General features: G+C 36.6%; 1 protein-coding gene across 2 annotated transcripts in view; it reads right to left on the minus strand.

The window, feature by feature from the left end:
* The window catches only part of TBC1D23 (TBC1 domain family, member 23), a 57720-nt gene that overhangs the window by 31657 nt on the left and 552 nt on the right, over nt 1–25511 (minus strand). For both annotated transcript variants that reach the window (XM_006890022.1, XM_006890023.1), the window contains exons 2-8: nt 21197–21302; nt 19730–19934; nt 12671–12794; nt 4957–5081; nt 4824–4870; nt 3925–4028; nt 1605–1727 (exon numbers count right to left, since the gene is read on the minus strand). In XM_006890022.1, the coding sequence (XP_006890084.1) occupies nt 1605–1727; nt 3925–4028; nt 4824–4870; nt 4957–5081; nt 12671–12794; nt 19730–19749 (543 nt within the window). In that variant the 5' untranslated portion in view covers nt 19750–19934; nt 21197–21302. The remainder of the gene's footprint in view (nt 1–1604; nt 1728–3924; nt 4029–4823; nt 4871–4956; nt 5082–12670; nt 12795–19729; nt 19935–21196; nt 21303–25511) is intronic.

Consider the following 25511-nt stretch of genomic DNA (forward strand, 5'->3'; position numbering starts at 1 on the left):
CATATTGGGGGTACAAGGAGGTGAGGGTTGGGGGCAGAAGGGTGAGGATGGGCCAGGATGCAGTTGCAGAGCTGCACAGTTTGGTCGGTGGAGGGTGAATGCTTGTTTTTTCAAAGTTCTCAACAGTTCAAATATTATGAAGTTCAACTGAAAAATGTCTATTGTAAAAAGTCTATTATCTCATGTCCACTTCTCTTTGCCTTCCAAACTTTCCAAATACACACATCCATGGTTAACTGTTATATAATATTAAGTACATTTGAAAGATAGCTTTGGTCAAACTGACCTATCAGGTTTTCCAGAAGTCATAGAAAAGTCTTAATTTTCCTTCTTTGTTACATGCTTTGTAAAATTAAGTTATACAATTCATTTAGTTATATTGGTTTTTTCTGGTGTTGTTTTTTTTAGCTATATTGTTTTTGTTATTATGTGCTACAGTTAGAACTGAAGTTGACCATTCAGTGGGTTTCCAAAGGCTGGAAATGCACAAGAAGAGATTGCCCATCTTTCACCCTCAGAAAAGCTGGTGTAGTCAAACCACCTTTGAGTTAGCAACACAACTCTTTATATTCTAGCTCACTAGAGCTCTCCAATTAGCTACTGTTGGGTGTTAACAACAGGTACTGTTGATAGATGTTGTCGACTGCAACTCACAGGGACCCTATGAACAAAAGATCTGAACTCTGTTGTTGTGCTCATCATCTCTGACACGCTTGAGCCTACTGCTGCAGTTACAGTGTCAATCCATTTCACTATGAGTCTTCTCTTTGGCTGACCCTTCAACTTTTCAGACAAGCATGATGTCCCCTTTTCTAGGACTGGCTCTTCCTAACAACATGCCTAAAGTATATGAGAAGTTTCACCATTCTTGCCTCTAAGGAGTACTCTGGCTGCACTTTTCCCAAGACATATCCTGCTTGCTCTTTTGGCAAGTCTATGGGATAGTGAATACTCTTCTCCAACATTACTGCTCAAAGGCATCAATTCTCCTTCTGTCATCCTTATTCATTGTCTCTCAGATGCACAGCAAGTGACTGAAAAGACCAGGGGCTGAATCAGGTGTATCCTAGTCTTCAAACAGACATCATGGCTCTTCAGTGATTTGGAGAGAAACCTGACAGCAGACTCGCCCAATGTAATTATGTCTCCTAATCTACTGACTGCTAGTATCAAGGGTGTTGACTGTGGACCCACGTAAGATGAAATCACTGACAATTTAAATATTTTCTCCACCCATCATGATTTCAGTCTTTTTAATGTTGGGATGCAATCCATGTTGAAGGCTGTAGTCTTTGATCTTCTAATTAGCTATATACTTATAATGCTTCAGCACTTTATGCAATGCCACATTCAATTATAAGAAATATGAAAACAGCAGTTTACAAAAATTAGTATCACAATGACAAAATTAATTGTTGGCAACTGAATTAATGCACAAACTATCAGTTTAGAAATGACTTAACAGATTTAACACATTAATCAATCAAAACAGCTATATTGTTAAGAGTAAATTAATTTTGTGGAAGTCCATGAACACGGAGTACTGACGATAGTTCTTCATACAAACGGAAAAGTCCCGACAAACTGTAGCTTTTTTAACTTACCTCTTGCAACTGATTTGCTTGAAGGATCTCTGATACTGAGATGGCCAGACAAAGAGCTTGACTAAGATCTGCATCATCATCTTTGATTCCCAACAAAGTATTGCCAAACAGATGGTGATTATCCTGTTTGAAGATTTTGAAAACATTATGAAAATTATAAAAATTTTTTTCTTCATTAAAATATTCTTTAATCAGCAATGATAATAAGTAACTGCACCCACCAGTTATTTTTAAAACTTTATAATGTATAATCTCAAGTCTTAAAGGTCATTGAAAGATTTCAAACAAAATTCTTAGCAGTTTATACAAAAGAAAATACTAGGGAAAAGTAATATATTCTACATAGTTATTTTACATCTCCACATATGTTGTCTATGCCTACTGCTTATTGTCAATTCTAATTCAGAGTGACCTTACAGGCAGAGTAGAAATGTCTCATAGGGTTTGCATGGCTATAAAGATTTCTGGAAGCAGAACACCACATCATTCTCTCAAAGAGTAGTGTGCAGATGAGTGCTTTAACAACTGTACCACCAGTTACTATTGCACTACTTACCACATATAGTCAACTATAAATTTTTAAATTATTACTAATCTTTCATATTTTTATGTGCTAAAAGAAGCAGAAATAAACTGCATGAATTGATACCCTGATATCCCTCTCTAACTTCACTGTCAAGTCAGAACCAACTCATATAACTGACCCTCTACTTGTTTCTGAGGCAGTAAACTGCACAAGAGGAGATTCCTCATCCTTTATCTTTGCAGAGCTGCTGCTGGATTCAAATCACCAGGGGGCCAGGCCTGTGTGTTAGTAGCATGGCTATATAGACTATGCCACCAGAGTTCCCTCCCTGATATACAGGCAATTGTTATTGTAAATTTATTTTATCTGGAGAATTAAAGATGTTCCATATGGTTGAAAAGAATGACATTTCTGTATAGAGATTATCCTAAATGACCTTACCACCATTTAAGGTACCTCACCTTTTGGGGAAGTACGGTGTTATACAAAAAACAATTATTAAAAACCACTGAAAATACTCTATAACCATTACTCTTTTATAAAATAATAATTATTTTAGGGCATAGTCTTTAAATATTTCCTTTACTGGCCTTGTGGAATAAATTAAAATGACTATAAATTATTATCTTGGTCTTTCAGTGATATGACTACCAACTAGCAATTCTCATGGTAGAATGCTTTTTAAAAAGACAGTAAAGTAATCTTGTGCACTCTAAGATTAACCTGTTTGCTTTCTGAATGGGACCACCATATCTACTCCACTACCAGCTCTTGCATCTTTAAATATTTTCTAAGACTTCATACCATTTGTGCTTCTAATTTCATATCTTGTCTTTTAATATTCTTTAAAACTATGATTTGAGTAAAGGTTTACAAAGCATATTGGATTTTCAGCCAATCATTCATATACATTTTGTAACTTTAATACCCAAAATGTCAAATGATCCCCTAATTATATATTTCCTTTCACTCGTTTAGTGTCTATGAATTGTTAATTTTATTCCTGTTTCCCTCCCTTCTCATCCCTAGGAACCCCCCCAAGGATGATTCTATGTGTAAATTTTTCTTTAGCTTTTTATAATAGTGGTCTTTTGCATTATTTGTTAATTGTGACTAACTTATTTCACTCAGCAGTAGTCCTCTAGATTTCATCCATGTTATGCAGTATTCTCAAATTCTTTACCGTTATATGTAACACCATGAGATATATAACTGATAACAGTTTCTTTAACCATTCACCCATCAATGGACACATGGGGTTTTTATATCTCTTTGCTATTATAAATAATGCTGAAATAAACATGTATGTTCATTCATCAGTTTGTGTTGCAGCTCTTATTTCTTTATGATATATATACTTGGTGGGACTGCTGAGTGCTTTAACAATTGTATTTCCATTTCCAACTTTTTAAGAAAGCACCAACCTGCTTTTCATAGTCATTTGCCACCCTTTCTTATTGTGGTTTGACAAATGCTTTTTTCCTTAATGTATGATGTTCTAATGTCAATAAAGCACTAAACTGAGAAACATTTCATAATTGTCTCATGAGCAAAAATACCTACTGTTATAGATTAGGTGAGCGGAAGCATATTTACTTTCAATCGTTTTTAGCAAATATTTACAAGATAGTGAATATTAGAGAGGGTATTCACACGAAAAAAAAAATCACATAAAATTGCAACACACAGACAGAAAAGAATGACAACTTAAAAGGGCATTTCAAATGAAGTGGATATAGAGTAAACAATAAAACAAAATGTGAAGCACTGAATACTTGGTCATTTGTCTTATACCTTCCTAAATGATGCTGGTGTTTTACTGCAATAATACTGAGCCAGAGAGAAAAGGTCTTCTATATCTTCTACATTCAAACTGGATGGTGTATTTTCCAAGAACTCTGAAATATAATTATAAAATATGACAATGTTTTAAAATTTCTCAGTAAAGAATATTTCATGAGCATTACTTATGATCAAAGCAGAAATATCTTCAGCATAATAAATTATCAATGGAATTTCAACAGTGATGTTTCTAAAGCTGCATGGGGAGGAACTGTATTTCCCTACAGGACTGAAATTATTACTGTAATTCTGCAGGTAGGGAATAATGACAGGTAATCAAATAAAATTTATTAGCTTTGATCAGAAAACTCTGGCTTACTTCTTCAATAAAGATACAGTAATTGCCACGATCCATATAAACTAAATAGCCAGGAAAGAATTCCTGACATCAGAAACTTTGTCTTATGTAAACAATTAAAAATAATTACAATGCAGTAAAAAAAGCACATTAAAGATAATACAAAGTGCTAGACAACAGAGTTACTACCTCTGTGTAGTGGGCAGGGTTGGGAGAATCAAAGAAGGACCAAGGTTTTAAAATGAGTTGTCATATAAGCTGAGTACTGGGAAGTTAAGAACAGGTGTGAAGAGCAGGAGAGAAGGGCATTTTGTTGGAACATTGAAACCAAAAAAATAAATAGGAAAGAAATGGAAGAGTGGAAAAAACATAAAGAAATGAATGATGATGGTGAACTGAGGGAAAATAAGCCTATACATGTATTATTATATATAAAATTAGAGCTGAGTGGAACTTCAGGGCTCTTCTAGATTAATCTCTATAATTTATGGATGAGGAAACATAGTTGCAAAGACTCACTTCAAATGTTCTCTCTACATTAAATGGTACTTACGAATAATTTCTTCTTTGCTGTCTGACTCTTGTGCTAAAATAACTTCTCTGTAAAAGTGAATGAAATTAATTTGAATTAAATATTAGGAAATCAATCTGAGAAAAGAGAAAAAATATAACAATTTTATACTCACTTTGAATTAACAAGAATTATTAACATTAAGAAATAAATGAAAAATGGATCTGCTTGTTGTAGATAGCCATCCCATATTGCTTGAGTGACTTCAGTGGAACAGTAACATGCAAACAGGCTTCCAAGCTAAAATCAGAAAAGGAAATAAGAGCTGTAAAACACTTGGCACTTTAAAAATATTAAAGCAAATACACATGTAATTTATCAGGTTATATATACCTCACGTTTAATAGGTACTTTTAGACATGTTTTTTAAAATTTTCTTTTATATTGGTTTGCTTATCAAGTTCATATACATTGTGTTTCACACTATCCCATTCACATTGCATTTAATACAATCATTCCCATTCACTGTTTTATAAAATCAATGACCACTGAACTATGCCCACCATTACCCTGTCTTTCCAGATCCCTCCCAGATCTTTTCCATTTCCTTTACACTCCTCTCCCTCCACCCACCTAACTGTGACCCTATGATTTCCCCCATGCCCATCCTCATCCCTGAGCTCCCCCCACCCTTCCGCTCCTTGGGTCCTCATACTTTTTACTAGATATCTATTTCCACAATACTGATCTTATGCAGTTATTTGTCCTTATGAGATTGAATAAATTCAATTCATTCAGTATCATTCTCTCCAGTGATCATTCCCACATTATGTAGAAAATTTCAAAATTGTTGCTCCTGAGTGAGGCACAGTATTCCACTGTGTGAATGTACAATTTCTCAATTCAACTGACTGGCTGGATACCATGTTCTTGCCGTGTGTATGACACTGTTAATTTTAATGTATGTAATCCAAGGGCAAAATAGGAAAATTCAAGGTATGGCATAGTCATATACTACCTATGCAACTTGGGGACTTACTTAAGTTCTTTAATAAAGATTCCTTTCTTTGCTGTCATTTTGGTTTTTAAGACTACTGTTACCTATCTTCTTCCAGTGTTGAGAGGCAATTAACCTAAAATGTCTAATGTAGCTAGTATATATGTGGCAAACATAATAATTCACATAATTACCAACAGCTGTATAAAGGGTAAACAGCATAATTATTACTAATTGTAACACTATACTCAATTTACAAGGTACTTGTGATCCCCAAACTTATTTGTACATCATTTGAAACAGATTAAGATAGCAAATACAGCCCTAACTGCTAGGGAATCTATGGTTTCCACATTTCAAATAAAAAGCTCAAACTCACTGCCATCAGGTCAGAACCAACTCACAGTTGATCATACAGCAGGCTTCTGAGGCTGTCAGTCATATGTTATGTGCTGCAGAATTGACTGCCTCATAGCAATCCAATGAACAATGGAGATAAAAAAGCCTGCCCTATCCTGTGTCGTCCTCACTATCTCTGACAAATGTGAGCCCAATTACTACTACAATCCCTGTGTTAATCCATCTTTCTTGAGGATGTTCTTATATTCTCTTATACGGACCCTTCACCTTCCCAAACATGATGCTATTCTTTCTCCTAGGACTGGCACCTTCTAACAATGTGCCCAAAGCATATTAGATGCTTGCTTCCAAGGAGCATTTGAGTTTCACTTTCTCCAAGACAGACCTGTTTGTTCTCTTAGCAGTATTTCCTCCTCAGTACGGCTGGTGGATTTGAACCGTCAGAAAGGTATTACTTTTGAATTAGCAGTACAACTTGATATAGACTATACAACCTGGACTCCCTACATTTAAAAATAGGAGTTGTTGATTTATAAAAGTTTAGTTAGAGTTCAATTATGCCTTAAATACATGAATTCAATGGTATTTTTAGATTATTCAACCTTCATTAGATACAAAGACAACTTATCTACAGGTTTTGATTGAAAACAATTCTATTTTTTTTTAAAAAAGAAAACAATTCTAATGGCTAAAGAGAACAAATGGGAAACACATACTTTAGTGCACTTTTATGTAAGGAACTAAATCACTTTCACCTATCTTTTATTGGTTCTTAATTTAATTCTTAAATTAACAAGCCTACCAAGAGGATATATTTTTCCTTATTTTACATATGAGGAAATACATTTAGATGAAACAAACTTCTCAGCCTCACAGAGCTAGTGAGGGGTGGCATTGAGATTAGGAAAAAAATTCCTGATTCAACAACTCATGCAATCACTATTACATCTGACATTAGGGTTTTAAAAACATATATAATGCTACTAATTTAACGAATTAGTTAAATTAATAAATTATATTTATAATATATAATATAAATATAATATATAATCTAATTAATAAATTAAAAATTCTATTAGAAATAAATATTGTTGTTGTGTGTTACTGAGCTGGAATCAACCCACAGCTGACCCTCCAGTGGGTTTTCAGGGGTAGTAAAACACATGGGAGGAGATTGTCCATCCTTCTCCAAAACTGCAGCTGGAGGATTCATACCCACAGCAGCTGTGGGATTGCACACAGCTTACCACTAGGCTACCAGAACTAATAAAGACTGTTGTTGTTGTTATGTGCCACTTAGTCGCCTGCAATTCATAGCGACCCTATGTAAAACAGCCCTAAACCCTGCTCTATCCTGTGCCAAACTTACTGTCTCTGACACACCTACCCCCATTACCCCAGTAATTGAATCAATCCATCTCATCTGAGTCTTCCTCTCTTGCACTGTCCCTCCACCCTCCCAAGCATGATGTCCCTCACCAAGGACTAGTTCCTCCTTGCAACATGTCCAAAATATGTCAGACAAAACTTCCGAATAGTTGCCTACAAGGAGTAGCCTGGTTTAACACTCTCAAGGACAAATGTGTTTGTTCTTTTAATAGTCCATGGTTTATTCAATACTCTTCTCCAACACCAACAGCTAAAAGGCATCAATTCTTCTTCTATCATCTGTAGTATTGTTCAGCTCTCTGATGCATAGCAAGTGATTGCAAAGACCGTGCCGTGTATTGGTCGCACCATAATCTCCAAACTGACATCATGCACCATCAAGCTGCCTGCGACCTATAGCAGCTCTGATCCTTGCCCTGTCCAGAGCCAGTCTCACTAATTCTGACACACCAGCCCCACTGCCCCAGATACTGTATCAATCCATTTCATCTGGGGTCTTCCTCTCCTGATCTGTCCCTCCACCCTTCCAAGCATGATGCCCTTCTCCAAGCACTAATCTCTCCTGGCCACGTGCCCAAAGAATGTGAGATGGAGCTTCAAAAATTCAAGCTTCCAAGAAGAATCTTGGTTTCATTCTCTCCAAGACAGATCTGTTTGTTTTCCTCACAGTCTATGGTACGTTCAAGACTCTTATCCGGCACAATTCAAAGGCATTGATTTTTCTTCTGTCATCCTTAGCCAGCTCTCTGAAGCATAACAAGTAATTGTGAAGACCATGGCCTGGATTAGGCGCACCTTAGTCTCTAGGCTGACGTTGCTTTTCAGCACTTTGGAGAGGTCCCTGACAGCAGATTTTTCCCAATACAATTAATCTTTTGACTTCCTGACTGCTGGTGTTTTAAGAGTTGACTGTGGAGCGCAGCAAGCTGTAATTGTTAACAACCTCAATCTCTTCTCCATCTATCATGGTGCTGCCAATTGGCCCAGTGGTGAGAATCTTTGATTTCTTGGTGTTAAGCTTCAATCCATATTGAAGACTACAGTCCTTAACCTTCTGCAGCAAACACTTCAGATCTTTTTCAGTTTCAGCAAGCAAGGTTGTGTAATCTGCATAACATAGGTTGTTGATGATTCTTCCTCCAAACTTGATGTCACAGTACTGCTCATAAAGCCATGCTTTCCAAATAAATTATTTTTCTGAATATAGAATGAAAAAGGCATGGAGACCAGATGCATCACTGATGCACTCCTTTGCTAATTTTGAACCATGCAGTTTTTTCCCTGCTCTGTTCTAAGGACTGCTTCCTGGTCCAAATATAGGTTTTACATAAGCACAAGTGTTCTGGGATTTCCATTTTCCTCAAGTTAACCACAATTTGTTATGATTCACACAGTCAAATGCTTTTGCATAGCCAATGAAACACAGATATTTTTCTGGTACACTTTGCTTTCTGCCAAGATCCATCTGACACTGGCACGTCTATTTCCATGACCATTTCTATACCCAGCTTGTATTTCTGGTAGTTCTCTGTCAATGTACTGTTTAGTGGATGCATAAACACAATACAGACTAATATATGACCATTCTTGAACTCAACTAAAGCTACTATTCAACTACTCATAGTTATGGGTTGTTCTCAAGGTTTGAAAGTGACATTAATTGTTATCTCAGGATTTCAAAAAACAAGATCCATTTGTCAAACATACTAATTGTTCTGTTATATGCCATCAAGTCACATGCAACCCTCTGTATACTAGCTCTGAATCCTGACCTATCCTGCCCCAGTCTCACTGACTCCAACAAATCTAATCACACTACTTCAGTTACCAGGTCTAGTAACAAGTACAAACTATAGAAACATCAGTTGAAGAGAAATCAGTTCTTTAAAACTCAGTTTAAATACCCTGCTACCAGTATTGTTGTTAAGTGCCATCGAGTTGTAGCAAACCCTATGAACAAAAGACCTGAACAGTTGTATAACTTTCATCGTTTCTCCACGTTCATAGGGTTTCCACAGGCAAGCTATTTCGGAAGTGATGCCACTCTTGCTTCCAAGCTTGTTGTAATCTGGGAGCTCCACCAAACACTGTCCACCAAGGGTAACTATTATCACATTTGACACATCAGTGTCACAGTGTTCAGCATCACAGCAATCACGTACTGAATACTATTTTAGAGTTCTGGAAATAGATATATGCAATATTAGCCTAAAGTTGGCTTTTTTTAGCCATTACCTTAGCTCTCTCTGGTCTTCAGCTACCTTAACTGCAAACGCATGGTCATGCAAATCATCAACATCTGTGGAACTAAGCTAAGTGAGAGTATGCTTTCCTCACTGGGCAGCAAAACTTGGAGAATGGAGCAAGACCATGATGAGAGTGAGATCCGGGTGGCAAGACCTCGTTGATGACAGAGATACTGCGGCAACGTATAACCAGAAGAATCCCAAGATAAAGACCACAGTTAAAAATTTTGCTGTTCTTGATTGATGCTTGAAGGAGATGAGGACTTTTAACTCCTCTAAGGCAAATCCTACTGGATGACTGAGGAAACCTGAGGCTTCTTTAATTTGTGTTGCTGAACTGAAACCAGGACCTTTACTAATTAAGGAACTGTGTTTTGCTGGCTCAGGACTGCTGGACTAAAACTGTACTGTGATATATTCCTTCCCTCTCCCACACTCCAACTTCTTCCCCTAATAAACCCTTTTCTAGGTACCACAACTGTGAGAAAAGGCTGAGGGTCAACAATGAATAAATGACTCTCTTGCTGCTGGTGTGGCTCTTGATCAACATGGGGGCTGGGTAGGGTATCGGCTCTTTATCTACTTTCTGCTTTGAGGCAGTAAGATGTGCTATTCTCACTCCCTCTGGCCCTTTCAGAAAGATGTTCACGGCCTGTGCCCCCATGTTCCATTTTCTGTCTTTAGACAATATAGAATTTTCTAGGCAGAGTAATTGATGTGACTAGATAGATCCCTGTGATGTATCAAAATACATGAGAGAAATATTTTTTTTAAATTTTAACAAATTAAGTAGATTGCATGAAAATATCTATTTCAGAGAAGGATGGGCATTCGCCTCCTGTGCAATTAACTTCCTCTGAAAACCCAGTATTGGGTCAGCTATATTTGGTTTCAACTCAACAGTACACAACAACAAGAACAACACATGTTCATAGTATTTTATTATGTTAACCCAAAATGATGCGATTATATATTATAAAAAAAAATAACAGGCTAGAAAGGTTTGAGACTTACTGTGCCCAGAACTGAAACCAGTTAGGATTCTCTATTTTTGGAGTCCCTGGGTGGTAAGGATGGTTAGTGCACTTGACTGCTAATCAAAAGGTTGTAGGAAAGAGTGCAGAGCTAACTAGGTAGAAACACTTGCAGGTTTATTTCTGAAAAAATCAGCCATTGAAAACACTATGGAGCACAATGACACACATGGAGAAGTCACAAGTCACAATCAACTGGACTGTATGCAAAGATTTTTTAAAAATTATCATTTACTTAGTGCTAATCCACTCCATCAATATCTGAAATAGATACTATTATTCCCATTTTGCAGAGGAGGAAATTGAGCTCAGTGGTAAGTTATTTGTTTTAAATAAAATAGGTAATAAATGTAAAAAAAAAATTGTAATTCTTCCTAGAAAAATGCTGTCATTTATTACCACTGACTCTCACTCATAGTGGACCCTATATACAAAAGAACAAAACTTTGCCTGACCCTGTGCATCCTCAATTACTGCTGGGCTTACATGCTCATTACAGTCATTCTGTTTGGGAGATATAGCTATCAAGGAATAGGTTTAATTTCTTAATATATATTCTTCCAGCATCCAATTATTGTTCCCATAAGCTAACTTAGAAGAGCAGTTCTCAGAGTGTGGTCTGAGGACTCCACAAAATCCCTATGAACTTTTTTTGGGAGCTGGAGGAGAAATCTCATGATGTCAAAATTACTTTCAAAATACTTAGATTTTGTCTTTCTCACTCCCTTACAAGTGATTAATTTTCCAAAAGCTTCATGATGTGTAATACCACCACAGATTGAATAAAGTGGGTATGAGAGAATCTATTAGCCAAATATTAAAGAGATTTATAAAAATATAAAAGAATGTTGGGGTTTTCTTCCCTAATACCCTGAGGAAAATAGTTATTTTCTATTAAAAGTATACTATTTGTGTCATGTTTATTTTTAAATGTTTTAATGGGATTCTTTCTAAAGAAGATTTAATTTCCAATATAGTAAATATGTAATAACATTTAAAATTTTAATTTCTAATATAGTAGTTTTTATTTCCAAGATAGTAAATATCAATACAGTCCATATAAATAATAGATCCTCAATAATTTTTGGATAAAAGGTTCTGAGCACAAAAGGTTAGAGAATCACTGAGCTAGAACAATAAAACTTCATACTAAAACTCTAAGAATGACAGAACAGGCAGATGTGAATTATAATTTAATAAGTCATCTAAATTTGAAGTCATTTTCCAAATTATATGGCAATTCTTATTCATATCATCAACAATTTAATCACAAAAGTTGGCAATTCTATCAACAACTTAATCACAGGTAGTTTTAAACTGAACTGGTTCTTTACACATAAACACACACACACAGATATGTGTGTGCATGTCTGTTGTTATGCACTATTAAGTAGCAACTAATCAGAAGCTGACTCTTTAGTGGATTTTCAGAGGTTATAAATCATACAAGAGGTGACTGCGCATTTTTCTCCCATGGGGCAGCTGATACACAAGCCTTTAGGTTGGGAGAGCAACTCTTTAGCACTAAGTCACCAGAGTATTTAGACACACATACACACCTGTATCTATGTATAGATACAGCTATACACACATACTGACACACACACACACACACACACACACACACACACACACACACACAGAGTTAACCTTCATAAAATACAATCCGAACATTAAATGAACAGTAAAACAAAGGCATTTTGAAATGCTAGTAATTTCACTCCTTCAGTTTAGTACTTAATAATTTAGTACTTCTCTTTTTCGGTTTGGTCGTGGGGTGGATGGGGAAGAGGGAATGAAGATCTAACTACAGTATTTCAGAAATCCACTTTTCATTAAATTTTCCTACTTTCACTTCATTACCCAGTTGAGTGCATAGGAGTCTGGAGTAATTTTCTTTGTATCCAGAAAAGAACACAGCTCAGGCTCATGGTATTGGATGAGTAATCGGAAGAGATGAAACGGTCTCCCCTTTAGGGAACAATCCCTAGAAGGTAAGAGAAGTAAGATTTTTGCATTAATATGTCAGAAATTATGACATCAATAACAAACCCTGGCATATTCACCTCCTCTCCCCATGCCCTAAACCCTTGAAAACCACAGCTTTCTCAGTAAGCCTACTGACACAACCAGACAAGATGCTTTTGTGTCTTTAATACACTTGACTTAAAAGCTCATGGAAAGATGAAGCTATAGCTCTCCAGGGAGAGTCTCTCCAGATGAACCCAAGCACCATTCAAACAAGAGGTTTAAATGATCACTGAAAGCAGTTGTATCACTCAGGCATTTCTGGTTAAGTCTGGACTCTGAAAGGGAGATTCAGAGGCCTAAAAGTTTAGACCTCACCTTCCCTGTCAAATAAGCAGCAACTCCTAGGAAGACTTCAGATTAGCTCATAGTTAATGAACTCAACTGTAAGCACAGTAACAAGTTTGAAATGGCCACAGATGAACATTTTAGAATAGTGGGTCTAGAACCTTAGAAGTTGGTAATGGGTTCAGTATATATGGTCCTCAAAGTGAATTCCAGAAGTGTCACATATTATGGTCATCCAATGATGGTTAACTTGATAACCATTCTTCTTGCTGAATAACTGTATTCAAAGAATTATTGTATTAAGTGGAGATGCTAAATGTGAGCACTGTTAAGCAAAAAGCATCAAATAAACTGTCATAATTTAATTATCACAATGCCTTTTTAAAACAAACATCACATTTCACTGCCAAGAGACTTTATTTTCCAAAGTAGAGTAGGTTCTTACTCAAGGTCATGGAAGATCTCAACTTTGGTCTGGATGATACTTTCCCACACTCAGGTATGCAAGCAACCGAGGCCAAAGAGAACAATCCCTTGGAACAGGTTCAGCCTTTGTTCACCTACTGAGCACTGCCCTCAGGAAACAAAGCTGTTTCCTCATCATTTTTTAACAAAGCTGCACTCTTATAAAATATGTTATGCCTAAAGAACTTGTTATGCAGTATATGGTGTTCACATCAATTCATTTTATTGTGTATTTATGCAGTGTTAATTTTAAAACTGGTTATTCTATCTAGCCATTATGTTAGCCCCCTTTAGTCTCCTGCTATCTTAACTGTAGACACATGATCTTGCAAATCATCAACAGTGTGGGAGTCAGAGAGGGGGTACGTAAGGGATAGGAGAGAGAGTCTCATACTAAGCAGCAAGACTTGAGGGAGACTAGAGCAAGACCTTAGTGAGAGTAAGAACTTAGTGATGATAGTGGAGAAAGACTATGGCATTGCTGTGGAGAAACTGTGACAAAGTGTCACCAGAGGATCACTGAGATAAAGGCCACTGTTAAAGGTTTTGCTATTCTTGCCAGATAATGGAAGGAAAAGCTAACTGCTGAACTGAAACCAGAGTAAGGACTGAGGAACTGCGCCTTGGGATTGCTAGCCGAAAACCTGGACTTGCATTGTATATTCTTTGCCTCTCTTACTCTTCAACTTCCCTAATAAATCCCACTCTTGGTAACAAAGTCTATGAGTCAACAATGAATAAATGAACCCCTTGCTGCTGGTGTGGCTCTAGAGATACCATAGGGTGGGTCTACAAGCTATATGTGCTTTCTACTCTGGGGTGGTGAGGGCTATGCTATTCTCACTCCCTCTGACCATTTCAGAGACATTCTCAGTCCTGTGGCCCAAGTCTCATTTTCTGCTCTTTAGACAATTTGTAATAACTGAGTCACTTCATGAAAAATGAAATCTTTCCAAAGATAATAGATTTTGGGTAGTTATGATCACATGATAGAAGTTAAAATATAGATAAAGTGGAACTGTTGTTGTCTTTGAGTCAAGCACGACTCATAGTGACTCTGTGAACAAAAGGCCTGAAGCCCCTCTACAATTATCGACATTTATCAAAGTTCATAGAATTTCTGGAGGCATGTTATTTAAGAAGTGGATGCCACTCCTGCTTGCAAAGATAAAGTGATAACTAACTTAAAATTGAGTGGAACTGCAGGATTTACCAGTTCTTTAGGCATTTAAATAGAAACTTTATTACAGTCAGTTTTTATACTGAATTGTATTACACTAGTCACAAGGGAATGATGCAAGAATGTGTCTAATGAATCAGCAAAAAGTGGCAGCAGCTCAAAGTACAGATCAACATAATAAAAGTCATTATCAAGTAAGGGAGTACCACATACCAGGTACTTAATATGAACTTAACAAAATTATTTTATCTTTATAAACAACCTTATAAAATAGTAATATTTTTACCCCCACTGAAGCTTAACTGAGGTCAAGAAACTAAGATCACATAGCCAATAAGTAGTGAAGTTAAGAATAGAAATTGGTCATAAAGTATTATTATACATTGGTCCGTCATTTAAATAAATGGTATTTTGGCAGAAGTATATACTCCAAAAAAAAAGTAAATAGTAAAGGAAGTGAAATGGGGTAATAATTTCTATGTGAAAAATTAATGAAATGAATGTTATGGTTTTGACATGAAAGTATTGCTAAGCAATATTTTAAAATGTTGATTAACCAAGTGGGAATAAAAGATGAAAAAAGGACATATGAGAGATGTGATGTTATTACCAGATTTGGAGTGATACTCATTGTTGCTAACCTTTGATAATGCAAATGGAAAGTTCTGTCAAAAAGATCGCATTCTGGCAATTCACACGTCTAAGGACAGAAACAACAGCCAGGAAATCAAAAGATGAACTGCATTAAGAAAGTCTGCTGTCAAGGACCTCTCCAGAGTACTGAAGAGCAATGACATCAGTCTAGAGACTAAGGTGCACCTAATCCAGGCCATGGTCTTTGAATTTACTTGCTATGCATCAGAGAGCTGGACAATGACTAGGGATGATAGAAAGAGAACTGATGCCGTTGAGCTGTGGTACTGGAGAAGAGCACTAAATATATATCATGGACTGGCAGGAGAACAAACAAGTTCATCCTGGAAAGGGTGAAACCAGGCTGCTCCTCGGAGGCAAGGATTCTGAGGCTTCATCTGACATACTTTGGGCATGTTACAAGGAGGGCCTAGTCCTTGGAGAGGGACATCATGCTTGGAAGGGTGGAGGAACAGTACAAGAGAGGGAGACCTTTGATGAGATGGATTGATTCAGTTTCTAGGGTGATGAGGGTAGGTGTGTCAGGGACAATAAGGCTAGCTCAGAATAGAGTTATTATACAAGATTATTACACATAGGGTCGCTATGTGTCACAAGCAACTCGACGGCACATAACAATAATAACAAGGACAGAAGTAGTTGCATTTTTGCACAAATACCTTCGTCTTACCTAAATCACAAAAACTTTTTTTAACAACAAAAAACAAAGAGGAGTATCTTCTTACTTTTAATACTTTCTCCTCTGAGTAACTGTGAATGAAACAGAATGGTAAGCAGAAAACAGAAACAGATAATAGGAAGATGAATTACCAGAAAGTATTTATTCTTTTAATAGTAAATAAAGAGAAGCATGGGCAATCTCTTCCTAAGCCAATTAACAGCCTCTGAAAACCTGCTAGAGGGTCAGCTACATGTTGGTTCCTATTCTATGGTACTCAACAACAACAGTATATATACTGTGACGTTACTCTCTACTGCAAAGCCTTATCCTTGATAGAATTACCCAGGTGATTCTAAATGATCATCTATTAATAAAATCCTTCTAGTAGTAATTTGTGGGTGACATATTCTAACTACTACTACTACTTAAAAAAAAAAAACGCCAACAAACCAAAACCCGAAACAACTTACCAAAAACAAACAAACAAAAAAACTCAAACCAAACTTGCTGCCAGGACATTAACTGCTACTTATCAGGTGCCCAAGGGTTTAACTGAGGAGACTATTCATTGTTCTATTTTGCAATAGCTGGTGGATTCTAACCGGTGGAGACACAAAGCCTTTTGAGCAGCACAAGGGACATTAAAACTGATCACAGCTAGAATGGTATCTTATAAGAGAAACTCACAGAATTACTAAGAGGACGCAGATAAGACAGCACGTTATATGGCTCAATGCAAAGTTTCCTGTTCCATACTCTCAACCACTACTATCAATATCCTCTAAAACAAGGGGTGCAATTTCCCTCACTAGTGCTAGCTCTGTTGCAGTTATGAATAAAAACTAAAATACTGTCAGCTCAGAGACCTAATACAACAGAATGACTTCTAAATATGAACTCTAGTTTCAGTTATCCAAAGGGTTTTGCCTTTTTTTTTTTTAACCCCCTGGCATCTCTGGGCGGAGTTCTCACTCCATAAGAAGCTTGGGGGAAAAAAAAATTATGCTGAGGCTCTAGCTATTTCTATTTGAACCTCCAGGGACCAGTATCTTTTAAATGTTCTTTAAGGAAATAGACATTTATCCAAAGATATGTATGATCTCAGAATCATGAGCTACCAGGAACATTCAATCAAAACTACAAGATGCCACTTCATGTCAACCAGGACAATGATAATGCAAAAGATCAATATTCAACATGGAGGTTGTGGAGGATGTGGAAAAATTAGGACCCTAATACCAGGAATGTAAAATGTAGAGTAATGTGACAAAGTCTGGAAATTTCTCAAAAGGTTAAAAAAAACTATCATATAATACAGCAAGTTCACTCTAAAGTACATACTGAAGAGAAATACAAGTATGTGTCCACAGAAAAACTTGTACATAAATGTTTGTAATTTGCATTATTAATAAAAGCCAAAAAATGAAAATAGGATGCTAGTTTGGGGGACATCAATGTTACATGGTACAGTCTGCAAAGAGAATTTTACTTTGCTGAATAAAGACTAGGATCTTAGCAGCTTGTAACTGGCCATCTAAGGAGCAACTCTTAGCTTCTTCCAGTTTAGAGCAAGGAGAGGAGAAGAAAATTAAAGACACATGGAAGCAACTAGAACAGTGTGGTGGAACACACAAATCTTAGCTTCCAATGACTCGGAGATAAAAATTACTAGTTAAATGATGCACAGCTACCACTGTGGTTCACTTTGAAAGTGATGCCAATAGAAGGTTCCAGATAAGTGGGAGAGAAATAAGAATAAAATACAAAAATCAGGTAAACAGTCTGGTTTACTACTAGTCTGATACAGAGTAGAAGAACCTCTAAGATTATTCCCTATAGTCACCCTTTGAGGCTGAAACTCAACTCACCCCTGTGGCACAGCTTTCAGTCAGGACTATAAGACTATAAGGTGAGTAAAAACCAAGGAGTATTTAGTCCTTAAAACAACCAACCACACAGGATCATAAAGCTCAGAAGGCAAGAAGGAAAAGAAGGATCTTTTAAAAACTGAAAGCAACTCAAACCATCCATTCACTGCCTTTAGAATGGATAAATAAGGTATAGTCATAAGATAAAATACTATTAGGCAATAAGAAGAGAATGAAATACTGATACACACTGCAGCAAATTAAGTGAAAGGAGGCAGTCACAAAGATCATGTATTTTATGATTCTGTTTACATGGAATGTTCCATAATCCATACCACAAAAAAGGTTAAGAGTTGCCTCAATTTGATGGCACAGAGCTTGGTTTTCCTGTCTTTAAGTAATGATTGGTGAATGCATGCTTATAGGTATGAGGCTTCTTTCTGGGTGATAAAAATATTCCAAAATTTATCCTCGTGTTGGTTGTCTAACTCTGTGAATATATTAAAAGCACTGAGTGTGTATATTATAAAAGGGTAAATTTATGATTTATAATTTATATCTCGATAAACTGTTAAAAAAGATGAATACAATTAAAAGTTTTTCAGTTGGTTATAAAAAGCAAGTAGATTTGAAAATAATATTAATAAAGCACAAGTTTTGACCCAAATCCTGATTCATGCACATATTAGAAGCATAATCCAGACGATTAGTATCGCTTTTTCTTTGCCTTGGTTTCCCTAGTTGTCAGTACATTTATAAAAGGCAAATGTTTAAATGAGAAAATATACAAAGCATCTACACTTAGCAAAGTGTGTTGTCACGCAGAAAATAGTAAAAAATAGTGTCATTAACTATAAGGGTCCAGAATAGCAGTTTTTCATCTTGGCTGTACTTGGAATCAACTGAGAAGCCTAACGCCTGGATCTCCCCTAAGAATTTTTACTTAATGAGTTATGTATACAAATAAGCATTAGGATTTTTAAATGTTACCCAGTAATTCTTACAAGCAGTCAAAATTATGCAGATAGGTTTCTGGCTTAGATTATGCCTAAAGTTCCTTTTAAAAACACTAAAATTCCGATTTATTTATCTAATCCATAGTACTACTGGTAATGACAAAGATTCATCTAGGCTCATGACTGCCCCCCCGCCCCAACCCTCCCAGTACCATCTGGTCTCAAATTAAGCATCAGCTGCTCAGGGAAACCACCCCTTATCTCCAGGGCCAATTAGATCCTCCATCCTCTGCCATAACACCAAGTCCTATTCATCACAAATCTCCACCGAGTTTCTGAGGCTATAAATCTTTATGAGAAGAGACTGCTCCATCTCTCTTCCTTAGAACAGCTGGGGGATATAAACCATGGGCCCACTAGGCCACCGGGGCTCCTTCAGCCCCATACAGTACCACATATTTAACTTAGCTAATACTCAGCACACTTACAGTCACTAGTACAATGCTTGCAATTCCAAACTATGCATAAAGCACCATGCATAAAGTAGCATATTTTATTATTATTTTAGAAGTATAAAATTTAAATGGAATAAATGAAATAAAACACTCATGTAAACACTAGAAGTATAATAAATTCTTAACTAAAGAATCCTTTAACAAGTGTTTACAACCATAAAATGGAAATTCAATTAACTGTTAATTGTCCAAACAAGCATGAGTGTTAGTTGAATACTTAACCATCAAAGTAAATCCAACAACTTTAGTTAAAGTAAACTATACTTCAATTCCCTTTTAAAACTGTAATAACTAAATCATGTCTTACCTAGGAATGTACTTATTCATGACAGCATAAAAGCAGTTGTATAAATCACTGCGGGGCAGCTGAAGATGCACCAATGGTTTGAGTAGATGTATCCAGCTAAGAGATGTGCTATACTTAATGTTTCGTGATTTACAATAAAAGGTAATTACAGATTCAATATCCAAAAGTAACGCTGTTGACTTCTCCTTTGGCACTGAAAGCTGGTCTAGAAAATAAAGAGTCAAAATGAAGTTACCAAGAGCCTCTTAAAAATTTAGTTACTGGCATACACTTATTGACAATATAATGTTGGTTTATCTACAGCACTGCAAAGAGAAATTAAAGCTTCATAATAGCACACTTTAAAGTATATATTTAAATAATCATTGGCTCAAATGTACAGATCCAAATATCAAGGGGGGGGAAAACTCTGAGTACTTTAGATTACTTGTTTTGAATCTTAAGCAAGACAACTGCGTAAAAAAATTAAGAATAATTAGTTTCTCCTAAGCCTGCCCCTTCCCCCTTTCCTCAAGTTCTGTAGCACCCCCCAGGAAAGAAGGACTACAACAAGGCTTTCTAAGGTCTGGAGTAGATCTTTTTTCTCTCTCTCCCCATTATGAAAGTCACGTGTGTTAAGGCAGCTGTGACTTTGCAGAGCTAAGAGAGTTAAGTCTATGTAAGTAGCTCTCTGAAAAAAAAGAGAGAAAGTGAGAGGGTTCCTATTTACCCAGTGTTCTCTTAATATTAGAACTTTATTTAAAATATTTGACTTATATATACATTAAATATAAGAATGGTCAGTCTGAAGTAGAGATAGGCATGACTCATTACTGGAAAGCAAAAAATATTTTTCTAAACAAGACTATCATCCACATCATGATGGGCAGTTGCCACCATAGCTCTGGCAGGGGCAGGGAAAGATTCATTCTCCTTAAAAAAATTCCCTTCTTTGCCCACACTAGAAAGAATGTTTCTGCTGTAGTTAATACACAAGCCTACTAAGCCAGTAATTTAACTATGATGGAAAGAGGAAAAAGAAGAAAAAAAAAATCAAAGGACAACAGATAAACTACGAGAAACAAATTATTTCTATGAATTGACTCCAACCTTCTAGAGTTGGTAGAAACTATTCACTTTTGATTTATAATTTTTCTACATCAAATGTTAATCTATGATTTAGATATGAACTTTGGGAAACAGCTTCTTTTGAGGACTGTGTACAATCACATAGTCTTCTAATTCTACAAAAATTAAGACTGTCACAAAACTGTAACTATACACGAACAAATAGATAATGCAAAAGAAACAGTAAAAGACAGATTATTAGATACTATGTCATAGAATTTCAGAATAAAAATACTAAAGCTACTCAACAAGTCTTCTACAAATCCATCGCATTGCAACTTAAAACTATAACTGCAACATTTTGTTCTAAAGATTGCTACTTTAAAAATGTTGTATAGATTGAAATATTATTAAACTTACTGATAAGCTCTTGGCAATCATTATGAACAGTGTTCTGTTCTGGCAGGTCTAAAATACCATCCCACGATGACAAACTATCACCTTTTCCTGCAACATTGAGAGCAATCTGGAAGAAAGATTAAAAAAGGAACAAACTTCATATGTTACTTCTTTTTTTTTTTTTTAAAAAAGTACTGTTAATAACGGAAAGGCATAAATTCAGGGACAGTAAATGCGTATTTCAAAGACTAGAAATTAATATACTTCTATTGACCACATGCTGAGCTTTTAGTCACATCACAATAAAGAAACAGAGTTATTTTACATCTTTTTCTATTTATTTTACTACTTCTGAACCAGTAACAAAACTGATTACACAAAATATGTAAACATATTTGAACAGAAATCTTTTTTCTTAATATAAATATAGCTTGTAGTATTAGCAAAGGAAAAGGATACTGTTATTGTTGTGTTATCATAGAGTCAGAGCCAAACCAAAGCTGACCCTCTGGAAGGTTTTCAGAGGCAGTTAATCACATGGGAGGAGTCTGCCCATCCTTCTCCCAAGGAGCAGCTGGTGGCCTTGAACTGACTGCCTTCGGGATTCCAACGCACCTTCTTGCCACTAGGCCACCAAAGGACGGACAATTAAAAATCAGAGTAACAATGAAATTATTAAACTGTTTATGCTATATTATAATTTTTTAAATGAAAGAATCTTAAGTGACATATCAAATGTAATGTGTGGGCAACCTAGGGTTTTTATTTAAAGAAATCATCTGCTTCATATCCCACTTCGGACACAAGTGACTTAAATAAATTATCTGCTAAAATACATTTATGAGACAGTCCAGAAGTAACTGGATGATACTAAGAAATCACTGTTCATCAAGATGTTTTTCTAATTTCTTTCATCTTTTAAACTTTCATACTGTAGTATTTCAGGCGAAACATGTTACTAAGGATTTGCTTTAAAATAATTCAGTTAACAAAATGGGAGAGAACACTGACAAAAATGTTAATAATACTTAAAACTGGGTAAAGAAGAATTCAAGATACTAAGGAGTTGAATAGAAGATTTCAAAAGGCAGCACGGGATGACAAAGTAAAATATTACAATGAAATCTGCAAGGAGTTGGAGTAAGAAAATCAAAAGGGCCGGACTCGCTCAGCATTTCTTAAGCTCAAGGAACAGAAGAACAAATTCAAACCTCGAGTTGCTATAATCAAGGATGCTTTCAGCAGAATATTAAATGATCCAGGAAGTATTAAAAGAAGATGGGAAGAATATACTGAGTCACTGTATCAAAAGGAATTGGGAGACACAGAAGAATTTCATGAAACAACATATGAGCAAGAGCCTATTGTGATGAAAGAAGTAGTTCAGGCTGCTTTGAAGGAAATTGCAAAATATAAGGCCCCAGGAATAGAAGGTATACCGATTGACATATTTCAGCTAACAGATGCTGCCCTGGACGTGCTCACCAAGTTGTGCCAAGAAATCTGGAGAACAACCACTTGGCCAACTGACCGTAAGAGATCTATATTTGTTCCCATTCCAAAGAAGGGTGACCCAACAGAGTGTGGAAACTATAGAACTATATCCTTGATTTCACACGCAAGCAAGATTCTACTGAAGATTATCCAAAAATGACTGGAACAGCACATGAGCAGAGAACTGCCAGAAGTCCAGGCTGGGTTTAGAAGGGGACATGGTCCTAAGGATATTGTAGCTAACGTTAGATGGATCTTAGCTGAAAGCAGGGAATATCAGAGGAATGTATATCTGTGTTTCATTGACTATACAAAGGCATTTGACTGTGTGGACCGACCGTAACAAACTGTGGCTGACTCTGAGAAGAATGGGAATCCCAGAACACTTGATCGTGGTAATGAGAAACCTATACTTGGACCAAGAGGCAGTCGTCAAAACAGAGCAAGGAAACACTGCATGGTTCAAAATTGGGAAGGGTGTACGCCAGGGGTGTATTCTGTCTCCATACCTTTTCAACCTGTATGCAGAACAGATTACCCGGGAGGCTGGGTTCTATGAGGAGAAATGTGGCTCAAGATTGGTGGAAGATCTATCAACAACCTGCGTTATGCAGATAACACAACCCTGCTTGCTGAAACTGAGGAGGATCTAAAGCGCTTGCTGCAGAGGGTCAAGGACTGCAGCCTCCAGTATGGATTGAGGCTCAATGTCAAGAAGACAAAGATTCTCACCACTGGACCAACTGGCAGTATCAGGATGGATGGTGAAGAGACTGAGATTGTTTACAGTTTTAGTTTGCTTGGCTCCAGAGTCCACACTCTTGGTACCAGTAGCCAGGAAATTAAAAGATGTATTGTCATGGGAAAGTCTGCTGTTAGGGACCTCTCCAAAGGACTGAAGAGCAATGGTGTCTCTCTGGAGACTAAGGTGCATCTGATCCAGGCCATGGTCTATGCAATCACTTCTTATGCATCAGAGAGTTTGACAATGACTAGGGAGGATAGAAGGAGAATTGATGCCTTTGAGCTGTGGTGCTGGAGAAGAATACTGACGGTGCCATGGACTGCTAGGAAAACAGAGTCATCCTGGAAAGGGTTAAATTGGGTGGCTCCTTGGATGCAACGATTCTGAGGCTCCGTCTGACATACTTTGGACATGTTGTAAGGAGTGACAGGTCCTTGGAGAGGGACATCATGCTTGGTAGGGTGGAGAGACAGCGCAGGAGGGGAAGGCCCTCTGTGAGGTGAACTGATTCAGTGGCTGGGGTATTCGGGATGAGTGTATCGGAGACAGTACAACTGGCACAGGACAGAGCAGAGTTTAGGGCTGTTGTACAAAGGGTTGCTATGAGTCACAAGCGACTCGACGGCATATAACAACGTATGGGTGTTCATTATACAATTCTCTCTACCTTTTTTATGTGTTTTATATTTCCATATTAGAAAGATTAAGACAATGTTACTTGGTTTCAAATTTACTTCCTTAAATAAATGTGTGCATAAGGGGAAAAAGTAAAGGCTATAGGTCTAGATGTTACTATGTGTTTTATCTGGAGGTGGCAGATGACAAATGAATTTTATTTTATCCTTTGTGCTTATATAAGGGGTACTGGTAAACAGTGGATAATGTATAAAAGTCTACTGACTGGAAGGGTGGCAGTTTGTCTCTAGTCTCTCTATAGATTGACAGCCTCAAGAACTCAACAGTGTTGACTGAGTCAGCATCAACTCAAAGGCAATGAGTATGGATTTGAGGCTTATGCTTGTATATTTTCACAGAGATGTATTACTTTTGTAATCAGAGAAAGAAATATTAATTTATAATTTAAGAAGTAACAAATAAGCACTGAAACATGGGGGGAGGGAAGCAAAGAAAAATATTTCATAATCCCAGTACTTAAACACATTCTTTTTTGCAAAAAATAGCTGAGATCATTCTTATGCACCCTAAAACAATGTGGGTTCCGTTCCAGATCATAGATTGTTATTACAACTCATAGCGACCCTAAGAATAGCTGAACTGAACTATGCCCCATCCTGTGCCATCCTCATCATCTGACACATTAGAGCCCATTGCTCAAGTCACCATGTCAATCCACTTCATCGGGGGTCTTCCTTTCCTTTGCTCACTCACTCCCCATCTTTCCAATCAGGCTGTTCTGTTACAAAAAATACCTTTGCCTAGCTACATGTTCAAAGTATGAAAGATGAAGCTTCACAATTTTTGCCTCCAGGGAGCACTCTGGCTGCACTATTCCCAAGACATATCTGTTAGTTTTTTGTTTTTCTCCAACACTACAATTCAAAGCAGATTCTTCTTTTCTCATGCTTTTTCACTGTCCAGCTTTCTGATCCACAGTAAATGAAATACTGTGAGAAAATGAGTCACATGGAATTTTTTTGTTTCCGAAGGTATAGAAAAAGCTATGTGGAATTTTCTTTTGTTTCCCAAAGTACATAAAAAATTATGCTTGCACTGTGCTATAATGTTTTAAGTGTGCAAAAGCACTGTGAAAAAGTTTGATATAATGTCCAAATTACCAAAATATGGCATAAAGACATGAAGTGAACACCTGTTGAAAAAATGGTGCCAGATAAACTTGCCTGAGGCAGGGTTGCCACACTTTCAATTTATAAAAAATGTAATATCTGAAGTACAGCAAAATGAAGCACAATAAAACAAAGTATGCCTGTATATCCCATTTTACTCATCGGTTGTGTTTTTCTGCTTACTAAGCAATTTAACAAATATAATTTTAATGATCATGAAAGAAAATGCTACTTTCTTAAAATTAAACCACTGTTATTAAAACTACCAGGCACTAAGTCTATGGGGGAGAGA

The sequence above is a fragment of the Elephantulus edwardii genome, unplaced genomic scaffold (assembly GCF_000299155.1).
Source record: "Elephantulus edwardii isolate Elephantulus edwardi_28Jun2011 unplaced genomic scaffold, EleEdw1.0 scaffold00085, whole genome shotgun sequence".
NCBI classification, from domain to species: Eukaryota; Metazoa; Chordata; class Mammalia; order Macroscelidea; family Macroscelididae; genus Elephantulus; species Elephantulus edwardii.